The sequence below is a fragment of the Epargyreus clarus genome, unplaced genomic scaffold, assembly GCF_041222505.1.
Source record: "Epargyreus clarus isolate Ecla_fem2 unplaced genomic scaffold, WU_Ecla_fem_2.2 ptg000015l, whole genome shotgun sequence".
In the NCBI taxonomy this organism is placed as follows: domain Eukaryota; kingdom Metazoa; phylum Arthropoda; class Insecta; order Lepidoptera; family Hesperiidae; genus Epargyreus; species Epargyreus clarus.
In genome coordinates, this window is record NW_027332223.1 from 15530024 (window position 1) to 15546157 (window position 16134).

The 16134-nt window shown below is 34.7% G+C and overlaps 1 protein-coding gene across 1 annotated transcript in view; it reads right to left on the reverse strand.

Annotated features, from left to right (window-relative positions):
- The window catches only part of Sox21b (SRY-box transcription factor sox21b), a 51291-nt gene that overhangs the window by 11447 nt on the left and 23710 nt on the right, over positions 1-16134 (reverse strand). Inside the window, exon 3 of the mRNA XM_073081181.1 lies at positions 15031-15225. Within this exon, the coding sequence (XP_072937282.1) occupies positions 15031-15225 (195 nt within the window). The remainder of the gene's footprint in view (positions 1-15030; positions 15226-16134) is intronic.

A 16134-nucleotide genomic window follows, 5' to 3' on the forward strand; every position in this document is an offset into this window, starting at 1 on the left:
ATATTTTATGGTTATGGATACATTTTTTAGTTTAAATGTGAAACTTTTTTATGTTTCAAAATGTATAGTCGTATCGTTTAAATAACATAATGAGCTTACAATATGAGCCTAGAAATTTATTGTGAACCGGCGAAGATATTCTGAAGTGGCTTTTTCACTTACCTACTTACTACTAAAGAATTATTTTAACATTCGATTGGATATACCTTGATATCTTTGTGTACAAGGAGCGTTGAATAACGGCGCTGACCGACAACTAGCTAGCGCCCTAGGGTGTTCAGTGCAATAATTAATTGGTACTCGAATCGAATGGAGCCTTTATGACTGAGTGTCGTGCGTAGTGTCTGGACTGCACTAGTATGTTGTACCTTCTCCAGATGAGATGTAGATGTTGTAAATAAATAATTCCAATCCAACATTTTGTCACTAGTGGCACGTAAATTAAATAATGAGTGGTGGTACTATTATAGCAAGAGAACCACTAAAGATTCTATCAACTTTAAACGTTTTTTTGTCACTTATACTAGTTTTAATATTTTATTCAGAATTCCGTATCTAAAGGGTAAAAACGGAACCCTATTGTTAAGCGTCCGCGGTCTGTCCGTATGTACGTCCGTCACAAGGCTCTATCTGTTGAATTGAATCGTAATAGATAGGTCGATCCTCGAAATTTTTACAGAGTGACGATGGCCGCTCTAACAACATATACCTACTAAAATTAAATAATAAAAAATTTATAAGTAGGAGTTGTCATACAAGAAAGTTTATTATTAACAGGCAGCAACTATTTCGCGCCAAAGGACCGTTAATAAACCGCTCTAAGGAAGTGACCGGCGAACAGAATCCCTGGAATTATTCCTATACAATGAAGTAATTAATTGGACCTCGGATCGGAGAGCTTATGAATAGTCGAGTTAAATGGACCTTTGGACATTCAGATGTTAATACCAGATTTGATCGAGAATTACGAGACGTTTGGGCATTTTACTGACACCTTGTTAAAACTCATAGGTAGGTACCTAATACTGAATTTCACTCTCGTTATTTTCAATTATCACTTGACTGCAGAGGTAGTACTGCGGAGGGTAAAGTTCTTTGAGCGTTTATATGTTTTTTGTTTTTATTTTTTTATTTATGTAGTAAAATTGAAAAAAGAACCATAGTTGTGAACCCGCGACCTCGCGGCACTCCGTACCACGCGCTGACCACTAAGTTATAGTGCTTGGTACAAAAAACTGCAAGGTTATGCAATATGGCTTGAAACACACAATTTAAATTAGACAAAGACAAAAACCAAACATGTCAACAGAAAAACATCAAATTTACTACGATAGTTCTTATTTCTTCAAAATGAACTAGGAAATAATAAATATATGCCTATAAAGGTACCTTCAGTAAAAGTTTCTACTCGTATAAATACGGTATAAACAAAAATATTGACGTAAGTAATACTACGAGTATCTTAGTATAACATTTTATTACGATCGATTTAGCCTGTAGATTAACATTGTCACACTAATCACACAAATCAAGAACAGCATTTTTAATACGCTTTTATTAGCTTCGGTTGTATGTATGTTTGTATGTAACGGAATCTTTGAACGCGATTTTAACCAACTTTGAAATGTCGGATTAATTTGAATTTTTGTATACTTATCAAGGGCCGATGACAATGCAATAATATGAAAGAATCGTCCCGATATCCTTACTAGGACATTCAGGATTCGCGATTAAACAATTATAATTATTATCCATACTATGTTACGCGATCTCTGGGTAAAGTGGTGAACTACGAAGTCATCTAGCTAATGACTAATTATTGTCCTAATAAATAATTGTTATGCAAGCAAGCTATGTACATAGTACCTCCAAGTGCCACTAGATGGACCACTGTTAATAAAATAAATATAAAGCGTATTTTTTTAGTTCTTTTAAACTATTAATTATTAAATTTATAAATATACTATAGATTTTAAAAACATAAAATCTATAGACTGGCGTTCGTTACGACTGCATTCGGGTACAAATTTAAATGATCATCATTATACAACACACTAAATTAGAATGTCACTGGTCTATAGCACTCGTGGTGACGTCATTAACAGTAATCGGCACTCCACGTCTTCCCGCCAAGAACCGAATTTGAATATCGAATAAAATATATGAGACACCCTCGTTGTGACGTCGACTCAACAATATTATAAAGCGAACAAATTTATATTTGCGGTTCGGTAAAATACAAGAATTTAAATTTCGAAGCGGTTAGGTTGGAAATAGCTTGGCAGGTAATTTAGTGGTGAAAGCCCGCTTCCTAAAGGGACAGAGATTTTTTTATAATACTTATAATTAAATTCGTTGTCATCTCGCTTGTATTCTGCCTTGGCCTGGTATTGGCGTGAATAACCGATTTTTCTCCTTCAAGTTTTCAAGAGTTTTATTAATTTAGGAGTCGATGTTTTCCACGTTTATTTATGGTGATCGAGTGACAGGATATTTGTTTATTATAGATAATTTTCATATGAAGAGCGCCTATTTATATTAAATTCAAACCCTCTCGATTTTTCGACGGTTTTATCGGTATTATCTCCATAGGGTATGAAGGTGGTAGAACCCTTTGTGGTTCGACTCCGGCGGCACCACCGCCACACCTATTTCTACCTAATAACAGCAGTGTTAGGCGCTGCTGTGTTCCGGTTTGAAGGGTGTGGTAAGGGAGACAGACTTTTCCGAGGCGTACCACCTTAGTCCTCAGGGGTAGCGGCGCATCTGTGGCCGACCTCAGGTAGGAATATCTAATCCTATCTGGGGTTGATTACAGATGTCCATGGGCGGCAGTAGCCACTTACATCAGGTGGACTGCATGCTCGTCTGCTACTCTTATATTATAAAAAAAAAAAAAAAAGGGTTATAAATTCCTGTTTTTAATTATAAAAATGTGTTTTTTTTAAATTGAGTATAGAAAACTGTAAAAAATTGAACCTCATAAATTCTGTTATTATTCAAATACCTGATTAGGTTATTTACTTACGCGTACTTGCATGTATTCTTCCTATTTATATCTATACCTACTAGGCGAATACCTATCTAAGCGTTGCATAACACTGTTCCGTGTAAGCCATAATCGTAATTGATGATTAATTTATCTATACGGTCTGAACTGACATTAAGCGGATCATCATTCAAGCAATAAAGAAAACAAAATAGTTCCAAATTCGAAATCAGAATTAGTTTCTCAATTCTATGTTTATTCAGTGCAAACAATAATCGATGATTAATTTTATTTGCGTATAGTCCGAACTCGCATCAAGCTGACCATCATTCGAGTAAAAAAGAAAATAACAAACAGTTCCAAATTCAAAATCAGCATACATTCATTCCTCATTCAGTGCGCTCACAAAGAATACCGGGAACCAACTAACTCCATACACCGCCCTAAGCCGCGCACAATGCGTCCATTTCGCCGGCCGCGTCATAATGACCGGCTTCCGACCAACATACTATGTTAATGCGTAAATATAGCTAAAGTATTGTGCATACAGGATCGATTCGGAAAAGGTCGGACACGGAAAGGGATTTCCATTTCTTCCCCTTCGTTTTGTCGGATCCAATGTGTTAAATTTCACGGAAAAGTGGTCATTTTCTGTGCCGTCAGGTGTTTTTATCTGCTCTGTGAGGCTTTGTGTGGAATATGAATTGATGAATGGATATCCAATCTATTCGAAAAAGGGACAGGGCTTTCCGTAATGCTATAATATCTTTATATTTTCGTTTTATTGTGAACTTAAACGAATTTTGACGACATCTCGTATCACTAAAATATTCATTAAAGATACTTGTACATACTTTGTTCATATTGAGATTATCTCAATAAAATCTGTTAATATTATCGTGACGAGCTTGCCGAACCATTGTACCACTGTAGTAGTGCAGTAGACTACGAATCTTATAACATGACATATTCAATCATGCGTGGAAGATAAATGTTTTGTTTCATAGCAAAGTTATAACAGTAGGCTTATTCAAGATATTTCCGTTTAAACTCCGTTTGGTTAAAGTGTTTTGTTTTGCTCTCAGGTAACTACGGATTGCATCAAAAGAAGGGATTATTATTTTATTCGATTATGATTGACATTCGTTTTTCTTTATATTAAAAAAAAATTGAAATAACTATTTAACAAACAGGCTTAGATATGCCTTAACCATTGCTTTGATATCTTGTTTAAACTTGTCCGGATTATGTTACCAGGGTTATATAAACAGCAGTGGCTTATAGAAATAAAATTCCCGCCTCCGATTCATAAATCCTTTGAAACTTTCCAAACGGTATAAGGTAGCCTAAGCCCGAGGGCCCTCGAAATTGTAACAGAAAGGGAAAATAAAAACTTGGAACTCCGCCGTCTTGAGAGTTTAATTAAAATTAGCTAAGGCTTTTGATGTGGCATTTTTGCGGCATCGTTTATAGTAAATTTAACCCTTTCTCGGGCGAATTAATTGAGTTTTTGTTGTCGATCAGATTGCCACCGCTATTTTAGGGTTGGTGGTAGTGCACTTTGAGGTTGACTGGCTTCAGTTTGTCAATTCAATTAGTTGCTACAAACGGTTCCTTTACTGTTTATAAGTGTTTCTTGTTTTTAATTTGTTTTACAATGTTTGTGATAGACGTATTTGTACGTAATCGAAAATTGGCAGTTGAATTTATTTTTCCAGAAGTTTATTTCTTAAAGCGAATTGAGAAGGCCTTGTCAGCCAGTGTTTTCAAATTAGGTGTTTTATAGCACGTGATAGGTAGGTATTATCTAAGGAAGCTATGTAGGACATTTAAAATACTTTAAAGATTTTACTTAAATTAATATGCCACAAAATTTAAATAGTTGTAAAAACCAAAAGGAACCCTATTAGCACTGTTTTTACAAAAATGAGACTAACGCGACCTACATGATTATGCACGCTTAAAATGTATCCCAACAAATGACGAAGCGGTTCCACCACACCCCATACGGACATACGGACGAAACTAACAAACCGTGCTTAAATTGATAGATTAGCGGCAGTTTCCGCAAATCACGCTGCGATACGTTCCACTCACGATCGACGACTTGAACCTATTAATGAGTTTAAATAAAAGATCAATAGAACCGACATGTTTGAGAGTCCTCTGTAATAATCGTAAGGATGTGTAAAGTTGCGAATAATGTTTATAAAGTTATTCAGAAAAAGTGTCAAAACATAACATAGTACATTAGTACTAAAAAGTATGTACTATGTAATGACTACATACCTATGTATGAAGTTAATTCATCTTTCTGTGGTTCCACTCGCGTTGACTGTGTACCTTTTGTTAATTTTAGTCCCATATGGGTTGTTAGTCGTATTAGAGGGAACCATGCAATGCAATTAGTGTATCACGCATTTTCTTTCGATATAAATTAAATTACCTATCATAAAAATACAAACTAAAACCCGCTATGATGCCATATTTACTTATTTTCCATACTAAGAACAATCATTTAAATAAGACCAAGAATTTTAAAGTTACAAGCGAAAAACTGACAGAAAAACAGACTGATGTGTTTTATAACATTTGCAAAAATATTGAGAAGATTGATTGTCCTGTTTTACATACAACTCAAAAGAAATTTCACTAGAGTACTCATAACAAAAAATGAAATGATTAGTATAACAAAAATTACAACGCCTGCCAAATAGCATTAGAAATTACAAAACTCTAAAGATTACCAACAAAATCTCAACGTCACAGTGTTTTACGCTTGCCAATCTCTTAATCAAGTTCATTACAGAAAGACTAAATCAACTCCAATACACTGACTAAAATAGACGTTAGATCTCTATTGTAAAAATAAAATAAACATATACTTAATACTTGTTCAATACGTTGGTTCAGTCCACAACAGATTGTCTGGGTGTTGTAGTTGGTCGCCGAAACGCCATTTTGCCAACATAGGTTCCTACCTACGTTTAATATGCTTATGTATTTTTTTTTAATTAATGAAGTCCTTAACGTATATTACAAAATTTTCAAATAGAGCCAAGGACATAAATCTAGTTTATATAGAACCAAATAAATATTTTGACTATCCATCGTTCTGTCAACGCGCAAGTCATTTCCTTATTCCATAAACAAAAAGCTGCCAAACAACGTCTTGTCTGTCCGGCGTCCTACGCACGACTGTCATGTAAATGACGTCACGCGACCGGAAGCAGTAGCGCGGGGGTGGGGCTTCCGGCGGCGCACGATTGGTCACTTCCGTTTCGTAATAAACTGTTGGTAATATGCTAATCGTGATGCAGCGTTTTATTGGATTAATGCTGAAATTAAGCAAGGGTGTATGTACGTTTTCCTCCATACGTTATTTTCAGTGCAGATAATGTTTTATTACTAGATATTACTCAAAAAAGGTTATGAAATTGCGGCAATGTAACTATTTAAAGGTGGTAGAACCCTTTGTGGTTCAACTCCGGCGGCACCACCGCCACACCTATTTCTACCTAATAACAGCAGTATTAGGCGCTGCTGTGTTCCGGTATGAAGGGTGTGGTAAGAGAGACAGACTTTTCCGAGGTGTTCCAGCTTAGTCCTCAGCGGTAACGGCGCATGTGTGGCCGACCTCAGGTAGGGATATCTAATCCTATCTGGGGTTGATTACAGATGTCCATGTTCGTCTGCTACCCCTATATTATAAAAAAAAATATTATCACAGATAGCATGTCATAACTATATTCCGACCAATTCCACATAGAACAAGGGTTCCACGCGTAGCCGTTCACCAATGCGTTACTACTCCTGACGAAAACGTGATCCTTCATATTAGGTATGTCCAGCATACATCCACAGTCTGCCAGAAACGCAAGAATTTCACGCTAGAAATAGGTAGACTATGGTTCTACCACTTACTGGTCCTACCATTTTCGTCCTTGAGGTTGATTATAAATTTCTATATCATTTATGTACCATCAGGTGTACTTCATGCTCATTTGTTACTTACATTTTATAAAAGAAACGATTTTAAAATTGACTCATACGATACAAAACTCTATGGTAAATACAATTTACAAACATTAAATCTAGCAAATATTGGATAGACAGTAGATACTTTTGAAAACAGTATAAAAACAAAAAGATATATTACAATGTACGTCAATTACAACAATTAGAGCAATTAAATCGAACACCTTATGAAAGATGTAGGCAATTATTGCTATGAAACAATTGTTTCGAACAAATTTGCATAACAATTAATATTATTTCTTTTGTTATACCACAATAAGTTTTATTGTATGGTTACGCAACATAACCTAATTAATGGACAACTTGTGTGTCACAATAGTTGAACATACTGAGCACAGTTGTTAAAATAATGGCTATGTGTTGGTATTATTTACAGTAGAACCGTGTATGTAATTTGAAAACAGTGGGTACCGTACAATTACTGGGGAATGAATTATACTGTCCTTTATATAATGTTATGTGATTAACAAGAGTATTATATTATAGACACATAAAGTAACAGTGTGTTGTATGATTAGTATTTCACCTTCATTTTATCTTCCCCGCTTCTTCTCCATGAAAAAAATGTATTGCGAAGATTAACTAGTCGGCAATTGATGCAATTGGAGTTTTATTATCGATATAACATATTAAGAATCTTAGCAGCTGTCTTGAGGTTTGAAGGGTATGGTAAGAGAGACTTACTTGTCCTTTATCCGAGACGTTTCAACATTGTGGTCGACCACAGGTCGAACTCTACTTTTATCAGGCGTACATTTCAGATTTCTTAGGGCGACAGTGGCCACTTACCATCAGATGGACTGCATGCTAGTTTGCTATATTCATCTATATTATAAGGTCTTTTATTTTTTACCATACTTTTATGTTTTATGGTAAAAATCTTAGATATTCGATTCGATAAAGTTTTTAGGCAGCAGTGCCAACAAGTGGTGGTGAAAGCAATCCCTTACTATCGTTAGCACAAGATAAACAGTTAAATTTCTCACCTGTGTCAATTTGACCAAGATAGCTCGACATGCTCGCTAACAGAATGCGGTGACGAATTGTTATAAATTTATAACGATGAAGAACTTTGTTCGCCTAAATCTATTTAGATACATCTGGAATGGCATAGGTAGGTACGTCTTTCTCCTATAGATTTCCCAATACTTATAAAAGAAATTTAAAAAAAGAAAGTCTACCTATACTTTAAGTACACATTTCAGTAAAGTTCATATAAAAGTTCTTGCTAAAGTCCGGTATAATGTGTTTTTAAACATAAGAAGGTACCAAGTTGATATGTTTCACATAAGTTGCTATATGTTACCTTTCGCCACGGGGTGGTTTTTCAGCGAAACGAAACGAATTATCCTCATGCACATACATACTCATCATTTTTCGCAGAGTTAGTCGCCTATTTTTTCTGGAAAATGTAAATGTTGTATTGGCCAAAAATAGATATAGTGATGCTTCAGCGAACAACAAAGGTAGGTAGATATTATTCTAAAAACTTATTAAACTTATAATGATATTTAGAGCGAAACGAAGCGTAACACATTGACAGTATCATTTAATATCGAAAATAATATCAATTTCACCACCTACTCTTTAAAAGTTAAACAATTGTCACATAGGCGTTTTCTTCACGACGTTACAATAGCAATCAAAGTCTATTGTACATAGGCATTGTTCGAAACGTGCCACAATGACATTACTGTGGAATATATTAAACGAATTATTCTATACAAAGGAGAGGAATTTTTTAATCAAACACTGCATATAGACGTGTCGGTGATATTAACACTTGTTGAAGCGATGGGACAATTTTATCCTCGGTGTTTAAATACGGCCTGTTTCATATAAGATTTTAGATAGCATTTCGTGGGTTAATTTTTAAAGATATTTTTTTGATTTTGATTAAATATTTGATGAAGCTTAGATGAAATAGGAAATATTTTATATTCCTATCTACGATTAGGTTAAGGTTCGGTTTAGTAAGTATAATATATCATTCGCAGGGTTAAATAATTTAAACATAATACAATGAAAACATTTTTAGCAATGGCGATATTTATCGATATGATATTAATTTTTGTTTTTGGTATTTTTCGGTTCGGTTTGAAGAGGCTGCCAATAAAATTTTAATACAGCTATTCTTACATTGCAGTTATAAGCCAGGAATACTGCCGTAACGTACCATCGCGGTAGAGCCATGACTGAATCTATCATGAATCTACCTTAACATGTTGGTTTATACGGGATAGGTATTTTTATGATCCCACATTTGACACTATTAGGTTAGGCTACATTAGTTACCTATCACAACTTAAGATTCCCACCCATTACAAATAGACCACTCGTCTCATTATCCAAATAGCCGTCAGAAGCAAGTAGATACAAATTACCCTCAAGTTTGGCGGTGGGCGGCTTGAGTGTGTCACGACCCTAATGTTTGTCGCGCACGTGTCGCATGTGTGGTCCAACCCTATTGTGCGAATGCAACCGCTTGCGTTTGGAGAAATTGGGTAATTTTTCTAATGCAAGAGTACCTATGGGTGATCAATGTTAAGACAGTCTAAACTGAATCTTAGATAAATTAAAGTAGTTTAAACGAATCATTGACTGGGTAATAAATATACCTACTTACAATAGGCAGTTCCATACCAAACTATTAAAATACCGACATTCTAAATTTATCTGAAATAAATAAATTAAAAATAATTTTAATTACTGTTTAAAGGTATAAGTAGGTACCTATATGACCTATTAATTATGACTAGATATATCTTAGTACCTATCAAATATTACCTGCTTAATTGTAAATGTGCTCTATCACATATTTTTTCTATATTTCAATTTTAGTTATAAGCCATGCCAACTCCATGTAGAAACATTAATTAATTCCCCTCGAATATAATTTGGGATAGGGATTCGTGGTAGCAATTAACTTAAAAGCTATTTGGAGCGGTGTGACCCAACCCTAAGCTAAGGGCAAGCACACACGTGCCGACCACGCCTACGTTGATACCGCAGAGGAACAGATTAAAAATAAGGGCTGCCTAATAATAATCAATCTTAAATATTAAAAAATGTACAGAATACTTAGAAATAATTTATCAAAACATTCATTTCTTTTAATATTTTTAGGATAAAGAATATTTTTTTTATAAATCTTATTCCAATTATTCTCTGTAATATTTTTTTCTACAATAACTGTAATGAATATAAAAATATGTATCTAAATAAAACGATGTATTCTAATTAATTTAAATCCTCACGTTACAAGTACGTACCTACCTACTTAAAACTGTTAAAATTTTCGATGCGTAAATATTACACATCACAAAACTTATAATGTGTAGAAAAGGAATTTAATAATACTTTTATCAATAAAATCTATGACTTCTAACTGTATCTGTTATGAAACGCCGTAGCCTCGCCTACAAAATCGTTTCATAATTTCATCTGAAGTTCTGCATGCGAAACTCTTATTTCATTCGGGAACAACACTCTCATATCATTTTCATACCGCGACAAACTAAGTACATATAACTTAAAAATAAACATGTTTTAGTCAAACAACAGAAAAACGCACGATACTCCACATCGACACTAACATCAAGCGTCATCTCCACCGTAAGCTGACCTAATCGAAAGCTAACAAAACCCTTAAAAATTCAATAACTCCACTGCCCAATGAAACCGGTATCTTTCAATACCCATAATCGCGTGTCAACGTAACCCCAAGACGGAAATTTGACGCACCCCCAACTAACCCTATTGTCGCCTTCGTTTTGACAGTGAAAACTGTCAACTGTCAAAAGCAAGGTTTAAACTATGCGTCCTATTTTCGAACGCTTTTCACATTCGGGCCCTTTGTTGGCACCCACCGGGGGACATCTTGTGAGTGTTTAATAATGTGGGCTCTGATATTTTTCAATCATCATAGATTTTGCGGTTTTCATATTGTAATAAGAATAACATATTTTTACACTAAATCTAACGTCTGTTTACTAAAGAAAAATAATACCATCAAGGTGGTAGAACCCTTTGTGGTTCGACTCCGGCGGCACCACCGCCACACCTATTTCTACCTAATAACAGCAGTGTTAAGCGCTGCTGTGTTCCGGTTTGAAGGGTGTGGTAAGGGAGACAGACTTTTCCGAGGCGTTCCAGCTTAGTCCTCAGGGGTAGCGGCGCATCTGTGGCCGACCTCAGGTAGGAATATCTAATCCTATCTGGGGTTGATTACAGATGTCCATGGGCGGCAGTAGCCACTTACCATCAGGTGGACTGCATGCTCGTCTGCTACTCTTATATTATAAAAAAAAAAAAAAGAAAAATACCAATAGTATAAAATTATAATCTCCTCAATATAATTATATAACCGCAAAACGTGGTATTTGAAATGTGTAAAAAAATATTTTTATCCGTTTATATCGAATTAAGGTATCTTGATATTTAATCTAATGTTATCATTTTGTCAATAGTTAATATTTTTACAAAACGCCCAAAGAACTTGAAAGATTTAATGATTTACGAGTACGTATGTTATTCATTAACGTATCTAGTTAGAAATAGATGCTCCAGTAATACCTAAAGTCCCTATAGTTTATTTTTCGTCGTCAAGTACCTACACATCGTCATGTGTGTTTACGACAGATTTATGTTACGCCATCTATTGTTGTTGTCACGCATAATATTGCACTGTCAGAAAGGTCAACAAGGTCAATTTTGTTATACCTACAAGAAAACACGCAAGTAGATTTTAGTCATTGTGTATTATATAACAATAAAAATACTTTTGAATTGGAGACAAGTACTTTGGATTTACTATTATGAAAGTAATTCTTATATTTAGTGTTTCTAGTCGGACCTAAAGGACCGTGAAGGAGTGCAGCTTAAGGTTGACCCCTTCGATTACAAGTGCGTTATTACCCTAAACTACAATACTACAAGGCAAAGGTGTCATGGAGGTGTCGCCGCAATACGAGTATAATAGCAGATCGCAACAAAATATAGAGCTGCATTCGTAATAAATATAATAATGTACTACATAACACAATACGTACTGCTGCTATAAGCTTTACAGTACAAAACCATTTTTTTATAAATTTTGATTCTTAGTTTTGTAGTCACGAGAAAAAATCGTGACCGTAGGCGCGCTTTTTGTAGAGGCGAGTGACCGTATTGTGACTCGTTTAAGCTTTCCAGTACACTAGCGCCAGTGTTCGCTATGCAATATTTTCAATTGTACCACTAGAAGAGGAAGTACGAATAAGAACAGTTTTAAAATCAAACAGCTCTATTCACAATATATTATAGTATACCACTCTACTTTATGAATGTTAAAATAAATTACAATCATAATAATATATTTCAAAAATTTGAGAAATATAATAAAGACATAAAATTATATTATTAGCTTCAAGTTGTGGTCGAGCTGTTTAATCACTTTAATCCTATAATCATAAATGAATAGGACATAAAAACATATTTAACAACAGAATCGAAATCGCAAGCTATTATTAGAATAACCATTAAACAAATACTAATAAATTGTCCTTAAGTCTCATAAAAATACAAATATTCTAAGAGCCTCCTCACACACCAAGAAAAGCTTCTACAACACTAAATTATAAAAGTTATTCAGAGGAATAACGCAATGCGACTAAACCGTCTTTTTACATCTATAAGCAAGATGATGAGTGTCCCACTCACTCGTTACTTGTAACTAGGACTTAACACAAGTACAGTGGAGACTAGCACAGCAAGCCGTTACAACGCGTATCGATATTGTGCAACTGATCTACGGTTACCCGATGACATCTATTCACGACACCACTGTGTCACTTTTTATTGTCGTTTATACGTGTTTGCTCGTAATTGACAAGTTGGTCTTTTTATGGTATTGATGTAGCAAAACAAGGTATACCTACTTAGGTTTGAACTTTATTTTGAGGTGAGGCATTATAAAATTATTATGGTATTTCAATTTCTTATACTTCTAATTGGAGTATACCGTTTTAGATTTAAAAACAATAAATAATAAACTTAAAATAATACTCTTACATTAAGGGCGATTTTCTATAAATATGTTAACTGTAAATTTTCCTTAAAAAGGCCTGATGGGCAATACCAGCATTAGCAGATATACTGGCTACATATGTATAAATAGACCCAACTGCGAAAATCAATAGGCAATGAAATAAAAAATATTTCTCCATTTTTCCTTACTTTTGATGTAGATAAAATGATATTTATAAAATGATAAAAATAGAAGATAAGCATATATAATCGCCTACAATACAATGAAAATCGGGAGTTAAGATATTTTTTTTAATACACATTAGTTTAGTTTAGGAATTGGTAAGTACATATTGTAACAGTTACATGACCAGATTAATCGGCTACTTAGCATACCGATTAGGCAACCGAGAGGCACGTTTATCTTCATTTCCATAAAAAATACTTCAGCGCACGTGCGGGGCAAAAAGGTACCCATTTAACAACAGTTGTTAACAACACTCTTTTTGTACAAAAATAGCGTTCCGCCAATTTTCTCTACGATCAGATTTTCTACGTGATTGTTAGATTTACTTGTTCTTGCTGAAATTGAGAGGTTTGTATTTGAATCATTTTGGAAACGCTCATTATCCATAGAAAATTACATGTAACCAGTTCACGAAAAAAATAGTAGAATGAATGGAATTATTCACGTTTTTTTTTCATTTTGTTGTTCTTGCCAAAAAGAGATTTTTGTTGAATGATTTTCGAAATGGATATTTTACATTATAAAATTAAGAAAAAAAATATTATTTTCATTAGGTATAGGAGGTACCTACCTACTTGTAGTAGCTATTGAAAAGCATGAGTGATAAATATAATCCCTGTCTACTAATTTAACCTTCCTCACATTTAACTATATAGAGATTATTAGGTATATAATAACGTACATAATTAAGTAAGAAATAACAATTCAGTTTCATTAATACATAAACATAACTTTTTTAAATATTATTTATGGAAATTATATTTCTCCAACAGCAAAATATATTGTAATCGGTGTTAATTATGTACCCAAATTAGCCTCTTAAAGCAATAAAGATGTTGTCAGAATTGATTTTTATTGCATACGATTTTATCTGCGGTCATTTGCAAGGAAGTAGTAATTTGGAAGGGTTTACAAGGTATAATAACTGGGTTGATTCCGTTGTTTCTCGCGCTTAAATAAAGACATCCGGATTGTAAGCATTCGCCTTAACTTATAATCAAAAAAGCTATTGAAGTAACTATAAATGCTTAAATTGCAGGTATTTTGCAAAGAATTAGTGAGGGGACTCTTATTCTATCTAAGTAATTGATGCTACTTTGAGACAATTGCACTAGTACTTAGAATTCTTCAAAATAACGAAAACATAAACATTAAATTTCGATATAAACGATGGTTAGGATTTTCGACAATGATAACATGAGGCAAACAATTCTTTAAATCATAGCTTTTAAATGTATTTCGTTACGACTAATTAATAAAAAGAATTGGAGCGTCCTTCAATAAAGAATTGCACGACTCATGATGCGAAGCATCAGAGAGTGCTTTACGATCGAATTTTTTTTTTATAATTTGGAAAGGTATATGATCCGTAAAACTTTGACTTCGAATCAGTGTCTTATATAGACGTGCAAAATCGTAAACATATAGGTGTAACATTTTTTTGACTTAAAAAGTATGAACTTTCATTACCAGTGAGTTGCACAACACATGACTGACTGTCATGTGGCTAAATAGGGCTGCGTCTAAGCTAATAGATCCTGCTCCTCTGTCCTTTCAGACTACTAAGACATAGGTAGTAATCCCAGGAATACCTTTCGCTATAAGATAACACTTATTACATTTACTTATTACTTATTGTTATGTAATTTAGAAGAAATAGTAGTGCTTAATTTAAGACCCACTCACATCACGAATGTTTTGCAAATTGTAATTTCTTTTGTCGCTTTGCTATATGATAAATTGGACTTACCAGCTCTGAGCGCGTCCATGGGTACACTGGGGTACGGTATCGAGTACGGGTACCCCTCCTTCCTCAGGGTCTTGGGTTTCCTCCTGGGTCGGTACTTGTAGTCTGGGTGCTCCTTCATGTGCATGGCTCGGAGGCGCTTGGCCTCGTCGATGAACGGCCGCTTCTCGTCTTCTGTCAGGAGTTTCCATTCGGCTCCTGGAGAGGAAAGTTTATGGTAGATATATTTGTTTTTGCAGAAGAAAAGATGGACATACAGCCCATTTGCACTTGCTCATGCAACAAGCTTTGTTGAAATTTCTTTTAAGTTTTTTTTTTGGTATGATCTCCTATTTGTGTTAATCCATAATAGATAATAATAATTAAACTAATCAGAAATGAAGTGCTACTTATCTATAACATACGTTTATTTTTAAAAGTTACGCCCATACCATAATCTGTTATACGAAAAATCTGGACATTATAATAAACATTAAATAAAGTATCATGGTCCGGGACAAAACCTATTTATAAAGACGTACAAAAATGAAATTGTCAACAAATATATTTCAGAAAACTAATCAAAAAGATTCGGACGAAAAAGGAGACAGAATCGGTTTCAACATTGTATTTTCATAAAAACGTAATAATGGCGGGCCCGCCGCCGAGTATCCGAAAGAAGGCATTTATTCCAGATATAAGAAAGGCATTGTAGCCGAAATATAAAAGATCACTAGAGAATACTGCTACAACGGCTTTGTGTACTGGAACAAATGTTTATAATAAACTATTATGGGAGAGACAACGGGAGAAAAGTAATTTGCTCTAACCATCCCTCATTGCGTAGACAATGGCTTTGAATCGATACAATATAATCGAAGGCACGAACGACCTGTCTCCCAGCTCGATTCAAGAGACCAACCCTTTGTCTCCCCCCATTTATAGAAGGCTGTATTCATCGCATCGATACCGTGGAGGGGCGCCACCGGCCATTGAAACAGACAAGACAATCCTGATTCAGGCGGGCATAAAAGCGAAAACAATGTCGCCAACATAGAAAGGAACAATCCGGCCGGAGGACCAACCGTTCTCTCGCTCATACACGCGTGTCTTTTCACCGGGAAGAGA